This window comes from Triturus cristatus, chromosome 1_2, assembly GCF_964204655.1.
Source record: "Triturus cristatus chromosome 1_2, aTriCri1.1, whole genome shotgun sequence".
Classification (NCBI taxonomy): Eukaryota; Metazoa; Chordata; class Amphibia; order Caudata; family Salamandridae; genus Triturus; species Triturus cristatus.
This window is the reverse complement of record NC_140580.1, coordinates 1106602344-1106620137: the sequence shown is the minus strand read 5'-3', so window position 1 is coordinate 1106620137 and position 17794 is coordinate 1106602344. Positions and strand designations below refer to the sequence as shown.

Here is a 17794-nt window from a genome sequence, read left to right as displayed (position 1 = left end):
GGGGAGGAGATTTAGCACCTCGCCCAGGATGTGCATTGTTGCAGACCCAGGAGAGCAGGGGCTCTCCTACCCAGGGGTCCAGCAACATGTCTGCTGTATGGCAGCCTAGGCAGCCTCAGAACAGACGTGGATTGTAGGTTAGGTTTCAGGGGGCATCTCTAAGATGCCCTCTGGGGTGCTTGGTACATTAAATCCCACACTGGCATCAGTGTGGGTTTAATGTGCTGAGAAGTTTGATACCAAACTTCTCAGTCTTCAGTGTTGCCATTATGGTGCTGTGGAGTTCGTGTTTGTCGAGCTCCCAGCACCATATACTTTTAAATGGCAGCACTGCCCTTACAGTGCCCAGGAATGGACTCGGGTACTGTAGGGGCACAGGGCTCCCGCTCCTGTGCCCACACCATTGGCATAGGGCACCCAGCTAGAGGGGTGGCTGATGTATGCCATGGCAGTGTAGGTGGTGGGCATGGCAAACAAGGATGTGTGCCATGTCCACTCTTTGTTTTGTCTTGTACCCAGACACTCAGCCTGCAAGGGCAGTGTGTGTGTGTAAGAGTACAGGGCCTCTAAGGGTGGCACAATGAGTGCTGCAGCCCTTAGAGGCCTTCCCTGGTCAGAAGGCCCTGGGTACCTAGGGTACCATTTACCAGGGGCTAACATGTGGCCAGGGTTTGCCACTTTGGGTTCTGTGTTTTTAAGGAAGGAACATAGGCCCTGGGCACCTGATTGGCAGGAGTCCAGGGCACACTCAGTCAAATTACATTCAGCAATTCAGCACAAAGTGGGGGCATACCATGCAAGAAAGATGGCACTTTCTCACAGGAATGCACAATCAGACATTATGAAATCTTTATTACTTAATGCACTGCAGAGGTCTGTACCGGTCACCAGAGAGCCACAGAATTAGATCCTGGTTGGTGCAGTGGAGAATAGTGACTTGTGTATGTTTAGTGCTATGAGGTCACAGCCTTTGACAGAAAGCACTGTGCATTGTTAGTCATTATTTTAAACTTGCTTTATACACGGTATAAGATAGGCTGCTACAAAATGGGCAAAACGGTTTAAGATTAAAAAAAAGTGCTTCCAAAATTTAGATTTTAATAATGCCCAGACTGTACATTGTGCAATTTTTTTCATAACTGACCCTTTAAAGTACGGGTCACAGCAAAGCTTGTAACTCCCTTGCAATACCACTCAAAAAGAATTAATCTGTCATCAGGAAGCTTCAAGTGATTGCATTAATTAATGCCAATACCGGCTTCCAAGCACTCTTTACATTTGCAGATTAACCAGTTGTGCACATTTACATTTCTTTCAGGCATCAAGCACCCTGTCAAGAAGGCTTGTTTATTGTTTAGCTGTCTGACCCTCTCTCGGTTTCTCAGCACAGGAGTCTCCCTGCCTTATATTTCAGCTGAAGCATTTCAACTTTACAAATTAACCGTCCCGGGATGCTTATCTTTTTAGAAAAAGTTTGGGAAATATTTTTCTTAAAGTGAAAAAGTGTGGGCACGTTGTGCTCCTCAAATTCCTCCCACTTTGTTCGATCACTATGTTTCCTGCGTAACACCATCTTTTTGATTTGGATCACTCCTATGAATTATGACCTGGTGGTCTTCACAGTGGGCGAGGAAAAATTAAAGCCAAGTGAAGAGGAGAAAAATGAACAATTATAAAGAAACTTAAACAAAACCCACCCTTACCGTAAAAGTTCAGCTCTGCACAAAAAACCCACTTGAAAATAAAGCTATAAATACTAGATCCCAAGGCAACAGATTTCTTTCTTTCAGTGGCATTCCACAAATGTGGAGATCCAGTCCTTTGAAAATATTTGAAAAAAACTGAGGTACCTGAGAGGAAATCTTCTCTTTTTGTTGAACCGAATTGCTGACCCAAATTATGCGCACTTAAGGGTTCTATTTTTTTTTAATTGTTCCTTATTCCATTAAAATTGCTTGCCCTTTTATTACCTCAGCGTTTTCAGTAAAGCAGATACCAATGCTCTTAGCCTGCTGATAAAATACCCTTTTCTCTAGAATAAAGACACAGTGACACAACTCATCCTCCCAAAAATGACCCCTCCGTTTTTTGTCATGTATAACTATAAATTGATTATTGCTGGCTTTTTCAAGGGATGATGTAGATTAAAAAAGTATTTTTCTTTTAGATATTTTATATAGAGATGCTGATAGCAAATTTGTAAAAGTTCAAAATAAACAAATGTTCGTCTTGACTGATTGACTTTATGCATGGGTTATGTTTACACTTGTAAATTCTGTAGACACAACTGTTTATTTTAAATAAAATAAATAAATTGACATTTATCTTTTTATTGTTATGAAAATTAAGCCTTCCACAAATTAAAATTAGATAGTACCATGTCTAAAATTGTGTCATTCACTATGTTTCTCTTGTAGTGCTCCGATGCCCTACCTCATAGGCATACATGCAAGTTTAATGGAGGTAAGTGTGTTTTTTACAAGCATTATAGATTTTCTTTTCAAACATTTGTCATCTACCTTCAAATTACTTGCATTGATCTTGCCTACTCTAGTTTTATTAATATTGGTGTGTAAATGGTGCCCAGATGGGTAGTTGCATCTGTGTTTTCATTTATTGTGCCATAGAACTCTAAACTGATGTTATGGTACAAGGGTTTTTGTGTAGGCGGTTAAAGTTCTCCTTTCCAGTCCTGGAGCTTATTCGAAGACCCGGCTCATTATGCCGCATTTGTGGATAGGGTTTATACCTGACCAATATTTTGCTGACATGACCTGTATTTTGGTTGTTGGAACAGGTAATATTTTCAGGACAACGATTAAAATCTAATATTTGTTCCCTTTTGAAATACAAACTGAAAACACAAAATATAGGCGATGAAAGCATTTTAAATAGTTGTGATGCTTATTTTAATACTATGAAATGGAGTTTCAAGCAAATGGAGACAGAATTGCTATGTTCAAGAAGAGTACAGAGGATTTTACACATATATATATATATTTCGCTCCTGAGTTTGGCACCAGCCCAGCGCACACATGAACGGTGCTAGTCACGGCGGGGGTGCTCCCGCCTTCAAAATTCAGCTCCACACTGCCAATCGGTAATCATACCGGAACACAGACGACAGCACTCACGGGGGAGAGTTCCAAGAAATGATTTATTTAGGAACTCTGGGCGCTCAAAACAGACGCGTTTCGGCAACTCGCCTTTCTCGATGTTAAGGTCGGAACGCCAACATCGCCATTGTTTTAAATTCATAGTTCGCGCTCGTATTCACAATCAACATAGTAGAAAGACTAAAAAAACCCAGTAATCAGGATGTTAATATTCCGCCATCTTTGAACGTACCAAATGGTAACATGAAGCATCAAAATTGATGCAATTCACACATGGCGTAAACAGTAATACAGCCCTGGATGGGCATACATTCATATGGCACGAAAGCGAACAAACTTTCTCAAAAAGAAAAACGATGGACAGCGGCTTTCAATCCTCGACACACAATAGTTAAAACAGTGCATAGAATTTCATGACAAAAAAGGAGAGAGAAAACTCAACGAATGCAAACGTCATATACAGTAACAGACAGTAAATATACATTGAAATAATTCAGTCCCCCAAATGCACCGCTAGCTCTTCACTACTGTTCAGACCAAACGGATTTTTACTTTGCAGATCGATAATATAACGTGACTCAAGACGTCTGAGTCTTTGAATCCTATCACCTCCCCTAGGGTTGACAGGTACCTGATCCAAGCAAAAGTATGTTAATAAATCTCGGTCTCTCTTGTGACATTGATTAAAATGTCGAGCAACAGGATAGGACTCGTCGAAATTAGAGATAGCCCTCATATGCTCCAGGATCCGAATTTTGGCAGGATGAATAGTACTGCCAATATAACGGAGTCCACAGGGACAGGTCAGACAGTATATGGTGTAAGGAGTGGTGCATGTTAGGAATTTGGTGATTTTCTTAGGTGTTGCCAAACCTGGGACAGTGTATAATAAGATCCTTTTACTTTTCTTGCAGGCCTTGCACTTACCGCAGGGAAAAAACCCATTTAGAGCCCCAAATGGTGATTTCGGATCTACGGTAGGTTGATAACTGTGCACCAGGGTGTCCCTAAGGGATCTGGCCTTCTTGAACGTGATCAGGGGGTTGGGAGGTAGGTCACTGCCAATGGTGGTATCCGATAAGAGAGTGGCCCAGTTCTTTTTTAGGATGCGTCTAAGATGACACGCATCCTTCGAGAATGTAGTAATCATTCTAAATTTCCCAATATTCTCCTCCTCCCTGTGTTTGTATTGATTACTCAAGAGGTCAGTTCTGCTGGCACACTTGGCCTTGTTAAGGGCTCTGGTCAGAACATTCTCACTATACCCTCTCTGTCTGAAGCGGGCAAGGGCTTCGTTAGCTGAAGATTCAAAATCTGTCTCCCTAGTATTGTTTCTTCTTAAACGTAACAGTTCTCCATAGGGAATACTGTCAATCAGTTTCTTGAGGTGACTGCTGGAAGAGTGTAGAATAGCATTCCCAGCCGTTGGTTTACGATATAATTTTGTGTGTAATTTCCCCTCTGAAACGAATACACTAAGATCCAGATAATGAACAGCGTCTGTGCTGACCTCCCCTGTGAATTTCAAGTTGACATTGTTAATGTTTAGAATTTGTATATATTCAGATGCCAATGCCGGGGGGCCCTTGAAAATTATAAAAAGGTCATCGATATAACGATGCCAAACCACAACTCTGTCTGTACAAATTTTATTGGTTTCGGCCCATGCCACCTGCTCCTCCCACCAGCCTACGAAAAGATTCGCATAGCTGGGGGCGAAGCAGGTGCCCATGGCCGTCCCTGAGACCTGTCTGTATAGCTGTTTCTGATAAATGAAAATGTTATGAGTAAGACAGAAATCAATAAACTCAATGATCATGGCACTGTGGTCCATAGAACACAGTGGGCGATTGGCAAGAAAATACTTCACTGCTCTCAGCCCATCATTGTGTGCTATACAGGTATAAAGACTAGCAATGTCTAACACCATTAATCAAAAACCCTGTTCCCATTTGACTCGTTCAATCTGTACAAGAACATCTTTGGTATCTCTGAGATACGATTTCAATAGTACCACCTGTTGGAATAAAAAGTGGTCTATGTACACGGACAAATGTTCAGTCAAACTACCCAAGGAGGCCACAATGGGCCTACCTGGGGGATTTATTATGTCCTTATGAACTTTGGGTAAATAGTAGAATGTAGGAATTATAGGGTTCAAACATCTCAGGAACAAATGTTCATCTGCTTCCAGTAAGTTTTTTCTATACCAAGAAGACAACATGAGATGAAAATCCGTGATGCCCTGATTGTACAACAGCATACTGGTTTTTTCATAGTACAAAGGATCATTGAGTTGCCGGTACACTTCCTGATGATATTGTTCTTGAGTTAATAAGACAATGTTTCCTCCTTTATCTGAAGGTTTACAGACAAGTGTAGCGTCCTTGCACAGATTTTCTAGTGCCAATTGTTGTTTCCTGGAGAAATTGTTGGTGTTTCTCCGATATTTCTCTTCACATCGAAAACGAAGTAGATCTTTTATGACTAAATCCGAGAATGTGTCCACCGCATCTGTGGGCATTTGTGGAAGAAACACAGACTTAGGTTTGAATGAACTATTACCACCTTTCTGCGGTATATCCAGATCAGCCAAAAGTTGGGTTTGACTGATGGTTGTCTCACCAGCCTCCACATTAACTTCCAGTAGACTATCCATAGTGCGTAGTGTTCCAAGGTCAGATCCCGTTAAGTTTCTTATGGATCTCTCAGACTCGCCCATACCTATTGATTGACTCTTCTTTGTAATAGGTTTCAACTTGAAATATTTAAATAATTTCAACTTACGAGTAAACTTGAATAGATCTATCCGCGTTTGTGCGAATTCCATTTTTCGTTGTGGACAAAATGAGAGTCCAAGTTTCAACACCGATATTTCAGTTTCGGTGAGGATTTTGGGTGTCAGGTTGATGATTGTGAGATTATTATCATCTACCTCCGCTTGTTGAAACCCTTGTTGCTGCGAGTGACTGGTGGTGAGTGGTCGTTTCTTGCGGCCCCCGCCCCCCCCACCTCGTCTTCCTCTTCCTCTGTTACTGTATATGACGTTTGCATTCGTTGAGTTTTCTCTCTCCTTTTTTGTCATGAAATTCTATGCACTGTTTTAACTATTGTGTGTCGAGGATTGAAAGCCGCTGTCCATCGTTTTTCTTTTTGAGAAAGTTTGTTCGCTTTCGTGCCATATGAATGTATGCCCATCCAGGGCTGTATTACTGTTTACGCCATGTGTGAATTGCATCAATTTTGATGCTTCATGTTACCATTTGGTACGTTCAAAGATGGCGAAATATTAACATCCTGATTACAGGGTTTTTTTAGTCTTTCTACTATGTTGATTGTGAATACGAGCGCGAACTATGAATTTAAAACAATGGCGATGTTGGCGTTCCGACCTTAACATCGAGAAAGGCGAGTTGCCGAAATGCGTCTGTTTTGAGCGCCCAGAGTTCCTAAATAAATCATTTCTTGGAACTCTCCCCCGTGAGTGCTGTCGTCTGTGTTCCGGTATGATTACCGATTGGCAGTGTGGAGCTGAATATATATATATATATATATATATATATATATATATTCACTTAAAAAACCATAGGTTTCACACATGTTATAGTTAGGTGGATATTTCACTCGTAAAAAACCAATGAAATTCCCCCGTTATAGTTACATCAGATAACTATAACTCACGCGCCCGCAATCCTCTACTCATGACGTCACATATTACATCACTCATGACATGGTCAGTGGCATCACTCTTGACATCACTGATGACATCATCCTTGTGATAGAGTGGTGGTCGCGTGAGTTATAGTTATCTGATGTAACTATAACGGGGGAATTTCATTGGTTTTATACGAGTGAAATATCCACCTAACTATAACATGTGTGAAACCTATGGTTTTTTAAGTGAATTTGCAAGGTTTTTTAAATGCTAATTCCTAACTATAACGTGTGTGAAACCTATGTTTTTTCAGTGAATTTGTATGGTTTTTTAAATGCTAAGTTATGTATGTTTTTTTTATATATATATTTATTTTTCAATAAACTACGTATAAATTTTTTTTTTTTAATGGATTTTCACCGTGCGCGCTCCCCCGCGATTTAAAAAAAAAAAAAAAAAAAAAATGTTTTTTTCTGCCTTTGGGGTCCTTCAGGGACCCCCTGACAAAGGCTAGGGGGTCAGGAACTCTCTACCCTGCCCCCTTTTCACAATCGCCACCTTCCTTTTCCACTCTCGCAATGAAAACAAACAAAATGGCGGCCGACACTTCCTGATTTCGACCGATTCGAACGTTGACTGACATGTAACAACCAATCAGAATTACGCTCGCGCACGTTAGGGTGCGCGGCTATAGATATGTATGTGCTTTTAAATGCAATTTTCTCTGGAAATACTGAACAGATTGACTCCATATATGCAAAAGGCACTTCCCTGACCTGAGGACTACCTCTGTGCCAAATTTCAAGTAATTCTGTTCAGCCGTTCGGGCTGTACCTTCGACTAAAGGTCCTATGGGAAAATGCATGGGGAAAACGCGTTTTGGGACCCCCCTTTTTTCTCGGCCCCCGCTTGCCGAATCCCCCCGAGACTTTCAGGGTAGGAGCTGAGCGGAGCGCCCCATTAGTTTTGAAAATTTCGCGAAGATTCGTCAACCGGCGCCAAAGTTATTCAAAATAGAATTTTGATATTTCCTATGGAAACACGGTCCTAACTATAACCGCCAGTAGATAATATATATATATATATATATATATATATATATATATATATATATATATATATATGAATATATATATATATATGAATATATATATATATATATATATATATATATATATTTATATATATATATATTTATGGTTAGGGCAGACTTTCCATTAGAAAGGTATTTTTTGTTTTCTTAATAACTTTAACTCCATTTGACGAACATGCACAAAAAAGTACATCCACTTTGGGTTCTTCATGGCAAGTTTCATGGAGATCCATCAAATTATTCCTCCTGACCTCACAATATTTATTGCAATAAGTTATGTCTATGACTATGAATAACATTATGTACTCAAACCAATAAATAATACTGAATTCATATTTATCTCTTTCATAATGTTAAGAGAAATATGGTATATAATCTCAACTAAGATTATTTATGAATTTTGTAATTATATCTGCCACATCAATGGTGAGGTCATGAGCCTTGCATCCGGTGTGCGAATTATGGTTTACATGTCTGTTGTACTAGTACGCCAAGTTTGACAAAAAGTTAGACGCTACTCAGACTTAATGTAAATCCATTCAGATGCTATTGTGAAATTACCATTTAAGGAGGGGCTCAGGAAGGGCATGAAGAGGTTAACAAAGTTAGTTTTATTTGGACCGCTGATGTCCGGATATTCTCTGATTGGTGAGTTTAATGGGGATTAGTCAATCCTGATTGACTACCCACAACATGAACAATATTGTGGGGCTGCCATGACAGAACTCAGGGACATGGTCCCTGCATCCTGAAAACATGTTGGGAGGGGAGCCCAATAGGACCCTCCGAGCCCCAATATGTTGTGGCAGCTTTTACAGGACTTGGGGATATGGGGGAATTGTAGTGAATGCCAAGTTTTAAGGGTTTCGTATCAAGGGCGATAACAGATTTATGTGGTGCATACTCAGTTTAGAAACTCTAGTGATTTCTCAAGTGATTTTACCCTGTGAAAAATGCTTGCCTTCTACTGGGATTTATGAACCTTGTCTCTGAGAAAACTGTTTTCTCATGATTTTATCATAGAGGTTATGGAAGGTACTCAAATCTGAAATGAGTGCATAGTTTCTTTAAGTTCAAAGACTCTTCCTCAGCCATGTGAGAAAAAAGTCTGATATTCTTAGTAAAACATGTACTTTCACTAGCAGCAGCAACCCGTCCATTGATTCCCCAAGTTTCTATCCCAGCTTCCCTCAGTGTTCTTATGAATAACTAGAGCGTTAAATTGTTGTATATAAGGACCAAAGTGTGGCGCACAAACTCTTGACCATGGAATCAAAGCTGTAAAACTTAAAGCATTTAATTTAGAACTGAACAAAATGAGGAGGCTCATTTTATCATAGAAATTAGTGTTAGTGCTATAGAAAGCTAAATCAAGACACATAAGATCTCCCATATCTTCCTCCTCCGTATATTCTGAAATACAGGAAAGTGTGTGATTCCAACACCAGCAGCAGTCTGTCATTTAGCTCTCTAGTATGGGCCTGTCCTGAGCCTAGGCCCTCAGTTCAGGTCCTGATGTGGATTGAATGTTGAGTCTAGCTGGAGGCTGTGACTGAGATGTCTTGAGTGATGTCATCAATGTAACGTAAGTCATGAGTGATGTCATCTGTGAGGTCATAAGCAGTACATAATGGGGGTACAAGTTAGCGTGGTTCACTAAACTATAACCAACTTATTTCAGTGGTATTGGTTTTGTTTAATGCTAGCTTGTGTCTCATTCCAACGCCTAGCTTTAAAGTTACTTATCATTACATAATAGAGCCATTGCTCAAAGAATCAGAGAAACGTCACATCCTAAAACCGGGCCTCGGCTTTGCCAGTAGTACACCAGCTGGGTGCTAGCTTGTGTCTCATTCCAATGCCTAGCTTTAAAGTTACTTATATCATTACATAATAGAGCCATTGCTCAAAGAATCAGAGAAACGTCACATCCTAAAACGTGGCCTCGGCTTTGCCAGTAGTACACCAGCTGGGTGCATGAGTCTTGTTGCCTTTGAAATAGACTAGCCACTCCCAACGAATTGTGTGGGTGCGTAGACAATTTATAAACTGATCAGAGGTTCCTCTGATGCTTTTTGAGATAGAGTATCCATTCCTGGGTCATATGGTGTGCAGAACATGTGCAGACTGGCCGGAGTGTGCAATGTTTCTGAAATATTCTTGGTGTCGGTAAAAGGCCTGTCGCATGCTGCGCATTACCTCTGCTGATTTTGAGCTTGAGTGTCGAGTCATGGGACACCCTTTCTGGGAATCAAAGGGACAGTGGGTTTTTAGTGTTCAACTTCAGTATCCTCTAGACATTACTGCTTCACCTTGTTTGGTATCACAATTTAGTGGTATGTTGCAGTCAGGGCAGTTGTGGTTCTTTCAGAGCATTGCTTTAATAGATTTACGAATTTTGAAGCAAAACTCATAGAGCATCAAAAATATTAGAAATAATTAAAGAAAGCAGCCACAATAGTTTTTAGCAGCACTTATCTTTTTTTTTAAAATATCCTAATTAAACAAATATTTCTATTAGCCAACGGTTCATTCATCCTTTCGTTGATAGAACTTAGATTTTGTTGTAACTGATCTGCAATGCTAATATATCTTCAGTCCTAGGAGTGTGGCTCTGTGTGGCAAGTGGTATAAATGTATTTTCTTGTTTACTTAAAGCAGGGTGCCCTTTTTATCAACAAAAATCCTTTGCTGGACACATCTAATATTGTGAAAGTTTTGGCAAGATTAGTAGAAATCAGAACCTTACAATATCTATATGTCAGCTTGATTTCAAATTGAATTAAACATTTTTTTCTCCAAAACACACCAAAACACCTAGGCAGGCATAATCAATTGTGACCTGCATCACTGATGATGTTTCTAATATATACATTTGGGTGTTTCTGAAGGAGAAGCAATGGATCCTTGAGATTCACGTGTATTCTTCCCTTCCACTATTCCTCCATTATTGTTCCGCACTTTGAGTTTGAAACTGTGGTGGAAAAATGCCAGACACTGATGCACTGGCCTGGTACTGGGTATTAAAGGGTATTGAATACAAAAAGGGATGTGGAGTGTACTTCAGGTGCTCTTAGGGATTCATTTTTGTGTGTCTGAAAGCATACAATTTAGCTCTCAGTTGTAAGATTGCCTTCACCATTAAAGACAACAAATCTCTCAATGGGCTATTTGATCTGCCATTTACTGGTAAGTAAAGTATCATGTCTAAAGGAGGATGTCCTTTGTTCAGATTAGCCAGGCAGTTACACTGGTTGTCTGATAGTGCATTAAGTTTCTTTAATGTCGAGAGATCCCAAGCTTCTTTGTTGTACACCGAGTTCGACTTATTGCTGTCCTGAAGAAAGCTCTGAGTGGTGAAAACTCTTTAGGAAGAAGAAACCATTTCAGTGTCTGTAAAAGTAAAAAAGTTTTTTTTTTGGTCTTTGTCTGAAAGGTAAGCATTCTGTTAAATAATGTCCTATACCAATTAAATAACACGCCGTTCCCACGGCTGGATATTAGCAGAGTTTATCAACAGGTCAGACATAGACATAGTCAATGGTTTTATTTTGTATGGAGTTGTTTTTAACTTTTATAGTCTGGGAACCCTGTACCAGTTGGCAATACATCTTTTGCTGTTTATGCGTGAATCTACGTACATAGTTCTGCAGTAGATTATTGCAATGCAAATGGACAGTCTTTAACATATCAATTAAAATAAGAGATTGCATGTTCTAGGCAACTCAAATTCCGGTCAAGAAGGTGCATCGAGTATAGGCACATATTATGAAGTTTGCCAAGCATCGCAAAATTTACTCACACTAGACCATCTAGATGCTTTTGGGTGCTTTTATTGTATGAACTATGGAAAATGTAAAATATTTCACGGTTTCCTGTGAAATCTTTAAAAGATTTAATGGTTCCTTGTGAAATACAGATTTCATCATCATAATGACAGTGCACAAACCACTCTTCAGAGCTATTGTAATGGCCACTAGGAGGAATGAAGGAACAAATTATGAGGCAAGCATATCTGATTGAGGCTTCTTACCACAGATTCCTTACCTTGTGAATATTTCCCTGGCATTAGACAGGATCCAAAAATGTATGAGCAGTACCTGTCCACGCCAGAAGGTGGTGCCATGCGGCTCTATACTGACACTGTTCTGCTCTAGGACACACAACCTGAGACCTAGATAGGCAACACTCCTGTGCGCTGACGTCAGTTCCATTCTTTATGTGCCACCAGACACATATCCAGAGCTACCTCTCGTCTCTTTGAGACAACTTTTGAACCAAAAATATTTCAGTGTGCAATGGAAATGTCACCTGGCAAGAAGATAGGATGCAAACCCTCTAAATACTGTTGCAAGCAAATGCATGTGACAGATCCTCATCAGTTTGACCTGTGGCGCCCAGGGTCGAGCCACAACTCTAAATCTTCCAGTGACTGTACTTACATGAACTCTAAGGACATATGAGACTGCAAAGCAAAACTCTGTCACCCAGCACTGGGATACACTGCAATAAGACCGGTCCAAGTTGAAGGGTCAGTCCTGTTCCTGGTCTAGAAGTTGCAGTAATCTTTCTTGAGGTTGGTTGTTTTATTGCTCCAATTGTTTTGGTAAGTCTAAGAAAAGAACCCAAAAAATCCATGTGGGACTTTGCTCCTTCTTACCACTTGCATATTCCTAAGATGATGCAAGGGCACACCATGTCTCTCGCTCCCAAAGTCGATCAATGTCGGCACCTATCCCGTAACTTGTTCCAGCACAACCAGAGTTTGCAGGACCTTTTGTGCACAGAGGCAGATCATGCTTCGATTCTTCGGATCCAAAACAACTCCCCCTGGTGTTCCTTCAGGCCCTAAGAAGCCAAGAGACCCTCCATCTGGAATACCACTGGCAGGTTCACCCTCAAGGCCAGTTGGACCCTCAGAATCTACCACTGGGCTTTCTCCAGTTCCTGTTCAGACTCTGCCTCAGGTGCCACGCTCCACGCCAGTTCCTGGAGCCTTGACTCAGATGCCGACACCATTGACGCTGGAGGACAATGTGCTCTCTGACTCAGAGTCTGCATCGCTATAACCTCGACTGCTCAGCTTCCATCAAATGCTACCTCCTCCACTGGACTTGCCAAGGAAGGGCACATATGTTGCATTTGCTATTTAGCACTGATTCGGATAATGATTATGATGCGCGCGATGAAATAGGGCAACCGTACTAAGAGGAAAATTGGTTGATGAGCTTCAAGTAGGCAGTGGCCTTGATACTTGCCCTGAGTTGGGCCTCCTCTCACCCACTGGTCTTGCCAGATAGGAAAATGCTTCTTATGCTATGGCCATGAATGGGGCATTAGCAGTTCTTGCCCCCCAACTCCCCACCTTAGAGGTCAAAACCAATGTTGTGACAGTTGTTGCCGTGCAAACATCCACGGTGCTCTTTCTGTCCTTTAGTGAGGCACTCAAAGATACCCTTATGGGGGATAGGGCCAAACCTTGCTCTAGCCTCCTGGTCAATTGCCAGATTGTGAGATGCCATCACCCTGCCCCGGGTGACCCTGCTTTTTTTCTTAACACCCCTCAAGCCCAAATATCTTCCTGACTTCACCCACCGAGTGCAAGCGTGTTGTGACCTTTGGGAAGAGGGTATTTTCTTGCACCAGCTTGACCCTGTGGTCTGTGAATGCCAGCTGGCTCCTGGGCTGCCATACCCACACTCTTTGGAATTCTGTGGCTCAGAACCTCCTATGTGTCCCAGAAATTCTTCGACCTGTATTAATCCAAGCAATCTGGGATGACTGTGATGTGGCCAAGTTCACAATTCGTGGCTTGGACACCACCGATTCAATTGGGTGGCAAAGGGCACCAGCATCTGCATTCACCGCCACCTCTTGATGCAGTCAGCTGGTTTTTCGAGTGATGTCCAGTCATCCCTTATATGCATGCCCTTTGACGTGAATTGCCTGTTTGGGGACAAAGCAGATTCCACTCTAGAGCCTTTCAAGAAGAGCAGGGCTACAACACACACTCTGTGCTTTTCTGCGTGTTTTGCCAGCTTCATCTGCCATACCGTTCTTATTGTGGCTTCAGCAGAGGTACCCCATGTCATCAGCCAATTTAGTCATAACAAGGTGCCATTAGGGTCAGTGAGCCACTCCATCCACTGCCCCTGGAGCCCCTCCTGCCAAACCCCTTTAGCGTGCCCTTAGTAGATCGCTGCCATCCAGTTGGAGACAATATTTCTTTATTCCTGCCTGGTTGGCAGGCCATCACATCGATCAGATGGGTCTTCCAGATAGTCTGGAAGGGGTACACCTTGATCTTCATTGCCAATCAGCCGCACCTTTCACTGTCCAAAGAGAGACTGACGGAGGACCATCTGTCTATCTTATGGCAGAAAGTGCAAGCCCTTTTGGCGTAAGAATTTAAAGGGTGTCTGTGCCAAAAATAGGTTGTAGCTGTTTTTACCTCTACTTTCTGGTGCCGAATAAGGAGAGAGGCCTTCGTCCTATTTTGGATCTGCACCCTCTTAGAGCCTTCATCCGGAAGGAAAAATTCACAATGCTCACACTTGCCCAGGAATTGTCTGGCCTCTACCTCTGAGACTGGATGTGACACTTGATCTGCAGAACACCTATTTCCATATACCTATTCTGTAGGCCCATTGGCACTACATGCTGATCAAGGTGAGACGAGAGCGTTTTCAGTTTGCTGTTCTCCCTTTTAGTCTCACCAGTGCCCCACGGGTGCTTACAATAGTGATGGCGATGTTAGCAGCACACCTTTGGATGTCAGGGGTCCAAGGCTTCACCCTCCTCAATGACTGGTTGTTGAAGGTGATTCAGGCCAGGCACTCATCAATCAGACTACTGCGAAACTCCTGTCATCCTTGGGGTTCACTAACTGAGTGCCAAAGTCACACCTAACTCCTCGTTAGATGCTCACATTCAGCTGAGCCATTCTTGACATGTGTCAGTTTCATGCTTTTCTCCCAGAAAGGACAGTCTAGGACATTCAGGCTAGGATCCCAATCTTTCAGTCCCGGTTCTTGATTTCAGTGAGGTTGACTGTGAGTCTACTTGTACTGATGGCCTCATGCATATTGTATGTGCAGGCTCTGCAGTGGGATCTGAAGTTTCAGTGGGCCCACCATCAAGGGGATCTCTCTGACCCCATCCAGATCTTGGAGGAGACTGCAAAAGATCTGCAGTGGTGGTTACTGGACCACGATTGGGTTTGTGGCAGACCCCTCTCCCATCGTCATCCAGAGATGACAATGGTGGCCGATGCCTCCCTTCTGGGTTGGGGCGGGCATCTGTGAGAGGTGGAAACCACACGTCTTTTGCTCCGGCGGAGGCTAGGCTCGATAGCAACCTTCTGGAGCTGAGTGCCATCCACTTGGAGTTGAAAGCCTTCTTTTTGTCAATCAAAGGGCGTAGGTGCGTGTGTTTACTGACAACTCTACTGCCATGTGGTATTGCAACAGACAGAGCGGTGTGGTGTCCTGGATCCTGTTTCAGGAGGCCCAACACCTCTGGAAATGGCTGGGCCATCAAGTGATCTTCCTGGTGGTATACCACCTGCAAAGATCTTTGAATGCCAGTGTGGACAAACTCAGCTGGTGACACCTAGTGGATCTCAAATGGCAGTTACACCCGCAGGTGGTGCAGGGTCCCTCTGCAGATGGGGAGAACTTTGGCCAGATATATATTCTGCCCCATGTAGAACACATAATGTCAGCAGTTCTGCATAATGGAGTTACCAAGGCACCTCCTGCTATGGGACTCATTCCCCCAAGAGTGGAACTTGAGACACTTGTACATCTTCCTGCCGCTACCCCTCCTGCTCTGAGTTCTGAAGAAGATTAGGAACCAGTGGGCCCAAGTCATCCTGCTAGCTCTGGATTGTGCATGGAGACTATGGTATTCAGAACTCATGACCCTGAGCATCTGTCCGCTGGTCAAGCTGGCCCACCGGCAGGACCAGCTGTCACAACAACAGAGCAGGTTTCTGCCGCCAGGCCTTCGAAATCTCCACCTTCATGCATCGAGATTCAATGGCGAAAACTGAACACCTTTGACCTTCTCCGATGGTGGTTGATGTCATCTTGACTGCCAGGCATACCTTGATCAAAACTGATTACACTTGTCGTTGAGACAAATTTGACTTTTGGTGCGGCACACACCAGATTTATCCCCTCCAGGCCATGTTATCTGACTTTTTGTTGAATGGTTTGTCTCTGGCCTGGCAAGGCTTTGCTCAGGGCACAGTTAAGGGTAGGCCTGGGTGGAGTTCCATTATGCAGAACTCTGCAAAGTGACCAAAAATACTCCACGAGCTACGCAGAGTTGCGCAAGTGGCAGAGTGTGTTAGGTCACGCCGTTCACGCTGATTTTTAGTGCTGGGTGTTTGCCCCTCGGGAAAATTAGCGAGAAGTGCACCATGCACAGCACAAGAGGGTGATGCTTCTTTTTGTCACTCGAGTACATTTTCTACTCGAGTGGCAGCTTCCCCAATGCGAACGGATGGTTTCCCAGTGCGAGCGGTGGTGACCATCCACGGCCGCCCGCGTTGAGAAATGTGTCTGGGAGGTGGTCTAGCGTTGGATTTTCCTTGATCGCGCTCGCCAACTTAATGTTGAACGGAGTGGAGTTCATCGCCCAGGCCTAGTTAAGGTTTGCCTTTTTGCTCTTTCGGTCTTTATGGTTGCTGAGCCAGCCCACATTATTTTAGTCATTGGTTATGAAGCATTTTTTTTTTTAAAGGTCTCCAACACTTGTTTTTTCCTCTCTCCTTTCATCATGTCAGTGAGACCTTAACTTGGTCCTCACATGTTTGATGTGCTCTCCCTTTGTGCCACTTCACATCTGTCTCTTGTGGCTACTCACCCTCAAAACGGTGTTCCTTGTCACTATGACCTTGGCATGGCAAGTAATTAAGGTTCAGGGTCTGTGTTAATCCATCATTCACCACCTTCTTTCCCGACAAACTGGTTTTGTAGACGTGAGCATCCTTCTTAACAAAAGTTATGACGTCGTTCTACGTTGGTAAAACCATCAGCCTGCTGCCATTCTGTGCTCTGCCTTAACCCTCTAAAGAATGAGAGGAGATGCTCCATCGCTCGGACCCTAAAAGAGCGCTGAGCTTTTACAGCTATTGTGCCAAAGAACATTGAGTGGACAATTTCCTGTTTGTGGAGTTCTCTGCGGCAGAAAACAGGCATGGCAGTGCACAAGAGGACCGTCTCCTGTTGAATCCTACTCTGCAATAAATCAAATAGAGTTAGGCACTAAGGAGGGAAATGATTTATGCCAATGTTAAGACCCCACAGAACTTCGAGACAATACTTATGTGTCTTCTACTACTGGTATTATATCCAGAAAATTGTGGTCCTATTCCCCTCAAACGTTAAAAGCAACAGCAACCTTCCAGCAACCAACACCGTCACAAAGAAAAATCATAAGTACTTACAAAAGAGTGAAGGTGAAAAGAGTGAGTGGGCCCCTCACGTACGCACCACCAGGGAGGCTGCTAGCCGGTTCTCGCTAGTATGCCCACGTTTCTCATCATCGGATGCCCACTCACAGAAAACAAGAATTTGGAAACCAGTGAGGAGAAAAGAGAGGGAACAGACCCTTAAAGAATGCTATTTTACTGTTCCCATCAAAAGAAAGAGAAGAAAAAGCAGAAACCCGTGTATTGCAAGGAACAAATGTTCGAAGCAATATTTAAAATTGAGTTAAAGACTCCCGTTATAGTTGCCCTCTTTATTCAAATCGGTGAGCCTACTCAAACTAAAAACACTCAATGTTGTAAACCTTTGTGAAGAAGGCCAACATGTTTCATTGCCACTTAACTTCGTTTTGGCAAATTCGTCAGGGCAAGGGTTTCAATCACCTCACTGGAAGTATATTTGTATGTTGCGGGAGGGCTGTTGAAGAATAAAA

At 42.7% G+C, this 17794-nt stretch overlaps 1 protein-coding gene across 4 annotated transcripts in view; it reads left to right on the top strand.

The window, feature by feature from the left end:
* The window catches only part of DENND1A (DENN domain containing 1A), a 1317400-nt gene that overhangs the window by 715078 nt on the left and 584528 nt on the right, over positions 1-17794 (top strand). For all 4 annotated transcript variants that reach the window (XM_085613741.1, XM_085613740.1, XM_085613739.1 and 1 more), the window contains exon 11: positions 2418-2463. In XM_085613741.1, the coding sequence (XP_085469867.1) occupies positions 2418-2463 (46 nt within the window). The remainder of the gene's footprint in view (positions 1-2417; positions 2464-17794) is intronic.